This window comes from Mandrillus leucophaeus, unplaced genomic scaffold (genome assembly GCF_000951045.1).
Source record: "Mandrillus leucophaeus isolate KB7577 unplaced genomic scaffold, Mleu.le_1.0 Scaffold530, whole genome shotgun sequence".
In the NCBI taxonomy this organism is placed as follows: domain Eukaryota; kingdom Metazoa; phylum Chordata; class Mammalia; order Primates; family Cercopithecidae; genus Mandrillus; species Mandrillus leucophaeus.
Window position 1 is genome coordinate 1,383,547 of NW_012105698.1, and position 3,583 is coordinate 1,387,129.

Consider the following 3,583-nt stretch of genomic DNA (forward strand, 5'->3'; position numbering starts at 1 on the left):
AAAAAAATGTTTTTTAGAGACGGGGGTCTCACTATGTTGCCTAGGCTGGTCTTAAACTCCTGGACTCAGGCGATCCTCCCACCTCAGCCTCCCAAAGTGCTGGGATTACAGGCATGAGCCACTGTACTCAGCCCACTTACTGCTTTTCATTCCTCACGTCTTATGGCCACCGCTGGTTAAGACTTCAAAGTGGTTTTTTCATTTGGCACATGAGTGCGGAAGAATATGAAGATTTACACAAAAGACAGTTTGTGTCTCAGCACTGGTGCCCATCAGCAAGCTGAGGGCTATTGGACAAGCCCCTCAGGCTGTTGCTTCTGCGCCTTGGTGTTCTGACTTGTGGAATGGGCCATGGAGATATTGTCAGAACTGGCAAGAGAACCAATTGGGAACCATTTCCAGAGAGTCACAACTCAGAGAAGTCAGGGACTCAGCTGACATAAAACTTGACCACAGAGGTCACGAGTTATACATCTGATGCATCTTTAAGATTTTATTTTATTTCATTTCATTTTTTAAGAGATGGGGCCTCACTCTGTTGCCCAGGCTAAAGTGCAGTGGCACAATCTCCGCTCACTGCAACCTCCACCTCCCGGGTTCAAGCGATTCTCCTGCCTCAGCATCCCAAGTAGCTGGGATTACAGGTGCCCACCACCATACTTGGCTAATTTTTGTATTTTTAGTAGAGACGGGGTTTCACTATGTTGGCCAGGCTGGTCTTGAACTCCTGACCTTGTGATCTGCCTATCTCGGCCACCCAAAGTGCTGGAGCTGTATTACAGCCCCAGCTGTAATCCCATACATGTGTATATATATATGTATATGTGTATATATATGTGTGTGTATATGTGTGTGTGTGTGTTTATATATATATATATATTTTTTTTGAGATAGGATCTCACTTCCATCACCCAAGGCTGGAGTGCAGTGGTGCAATCATGGCTCACTGCAACCTCGACCTCCCAGGCCCCCTCCTGCCTCATCTACCTGAGTAGCTGGGACCACAGGCGCGCACCATTCCCGGCTAATTTTTTTTTTTTTTTTGTAGGTTTCACCATGTTGCCCAGGCTAGTCTTGAACTCCTGGACTCAAATCATCCTCCTGCCTCAGCCTCCCAAAGTGCTGGGATTACAGTATTTTTTTTTTTAAATTACAAAATTCTTTTTAGAGACAATGTCTCACTATGTTCCCCAGGCTGGTCTTAAATTCCTGGCCTCAAGTGATCCTCCCAGCTCAGCTTCCCAAAGCACTGGAATTACAGGCGTGAGCCACTGCACCCTGGCCCACATCTCATATGTCTTAAAAACATGTTTCTCCTTCCTATAAAAAGTCCAGGTTATTGCAAAAGTGGCATTAATATTTTTGATTACTGGCTGGAGCTAACAATAGAATTCAGCGAGGCTGGCCGGGGACAGTGGCTCATGCCTATAATCCCAGCATTTTGATCACCTGAAGTCAGGAGTTTGAGACCAGCCTGGGCAACACAGTGAAGCCCCACCTCTACTAAAAATACAAAAAATTAGCTGGGCATGGTGGCACATGCCCGTAATCCCAGCTACTCGGGAGGCTGAGACAGGAGAATTGCTCGAAACCAGGAGGCGGAGGTTGTGGTGAGTGGAGATTGCACCATGACACTCCAGCCTGGGCCACAAAGCGAGACTCTGTCTTAAAAAAAAAAAAAAAAGAATTCGGTAGGCCATTTACACTCTCTTGAAGATATTACAAAGCTTCCACAGAATATTCTCTTCAGCGAAGGAAAGAAAATAAGTCTGGCTAGTTCAGGCATAATCTGATAGGTAAAGCATGTTCCTCTGAAAGCCAGGAAAATAAATCAGAACAGCCCCTGGCTTGGTGAAGCCGTGTCTAGACTCCCTGCTGAGTCTATAGTATTCCTTTGTTAGACAACAGTTTGGGCCGTTGGAACAAGTCACTCCTTGTTTCAGAACTTTGGGGAGTTCTGCTCCTTGGCTGAGGAGATGAGAGAAATGTGGCTGAATTGGTTTAATTTAATGATTCTGTACTGATTTATGTAGGAAAAGCTATGAGAAATAATGTGCCCAGGGACTGTGGAGACACAGCTGTGGAAGTTGGAATCTATGCAAATATCCATGGAAAACAAGCAAGTAAGAGAACTTTGTTGTGTGTTTTGGGTGGTTTCAGGTTTTTGTCTTTTGATTTTGTTAAGGTTGACAGACATATGGGAGTGGGGGGTGGAGCAAAAGGGATAGAGTTCAATGTCTATTGATGCCCAGTCCCACTTTCTAGGGGTAAAAACTAGTTTTTTAAAAATTCTTCCACAGATATTCTATGTGTATAATAAACAAATGGTAGCAATTGTAGCATATTGTAGGTATGACTTTCTACACCTTGATTTTTTTTTTCCATGTAACAACATATCTTGAAGATTTTTCACATCTGTTCAGAATGATCCGCACTGTGTTTCACAGTCTTTCATGGTCACCTCTCAAAGCAGGCACTGCACATTGCTTTGTAGTAAACAAGACCCAACGCCTTGGCTGATGTATTAGTCCATTCTCTTGCTATTATAAGGACATACCTGAGATGGGGTAATTTATAAAGGAAAGAGGTTTAATTGACTCTCAGTTCTACAGGGCTTGGGGGGCCTCAGGAAACTTACAATCATGGTAGAAGGGGAAGCAAACACATCCTTCTTCACAAGGCAGCAGGAGAGAGAAGAATGAGAGCCAAGGGAAGGGGGAAAAACCTTATAAAACCATCAGATCTTGTGAGAACTAACTCACTATCACTAGAACAGTATGACAGAAACCACCCCCATGATTTAATTATCTCCACCTGGTCCCTCCCATGACACGTGGGGTTTGTGGGGACTACAATTCAAGATGTGATTTGGGTGAGGACACAGCCAAACCCTATCATCAGCTGACAATGAAACAATCTCAGCCAACATGACCACATTCCAGACGCAGTGCTGAGTAATTTGCCCACCTTTTCTAACACAAATACTACCAACCCCCAATTTATGTCATTCTCATTTTACAGAGGAGAGATCTGTCCCAGAAGTGGGATCCAGACCATGTGTTTCCACAGCCCAAGATGGTGAGCATGTTCTGCAGAGTCTATCCCACTGCCCTCATGTGCTTAGAAATTCAGATAATTGGCCCAATAACTCCTATTTCTTATCTTTTGCCCAGAGGCCGAACATTCCCAGGAGCTACAGTATGCCACCTCCGTGTTCCAGGAGGTGGCACCAAGAGAGCAAGGTGAGCCACAGCTTGGGATAAGAGATAAGAGGTGCTGGTGACTAGAGACAGGTAGTCCCTGTGATGTCACAATACTCAGGGGCTTCAGGAGCCTGAGAATGGGGTGGATGCGAGCAATGCAGGCACACCATAAGGAACCAATGGCAACCAGCACCCTAGCTCCTAAAAAATCTCATCAGCGGATGGAGGGTGGGGAAGAGGGAAAGATGTGGTAGGGGAATGTCATAGAAAAAATCCAGAGAAAAGGATACAGGATCATTACTCAAACATTTCCTTCCTTTCCTCCCTCCTTCCCTCCCCACTTCTTTCCCCCCTCCCTCCCTCCCTCCTTCCCTCCTTCC

General features: G+C 45.2%; 1 protein-coding gene across 1 annotated transcript in view; it reads left to right on the top strand.

The window, feature by feature from the left end:
• The window catches only part of MILR1 (mast cell immunoglobulin-like receptor 1), a 26,198-nt gene that overhangs the window by 20,819 nt on the left and 1,796 nt on the right, over nt 1-3,583 (top strand). Inside the window, exons 5-7 of the mRNA XM_011997115.1 lie at nt 2,034-2,123; nt 3,022-3,078; nt 3,174-3,242. Of these exons, the coding sequence (XP_011852505.1) occupies nt 2,034-2,123; nt 3,022-3,078; nt 3,174-3,242 (216 nt within the window). The remainder of the gene's footprint in view (nt 1-2,033; nt 2,124-3,021; nt 3,079-3,173; nt 3,243-3,583) is intronic.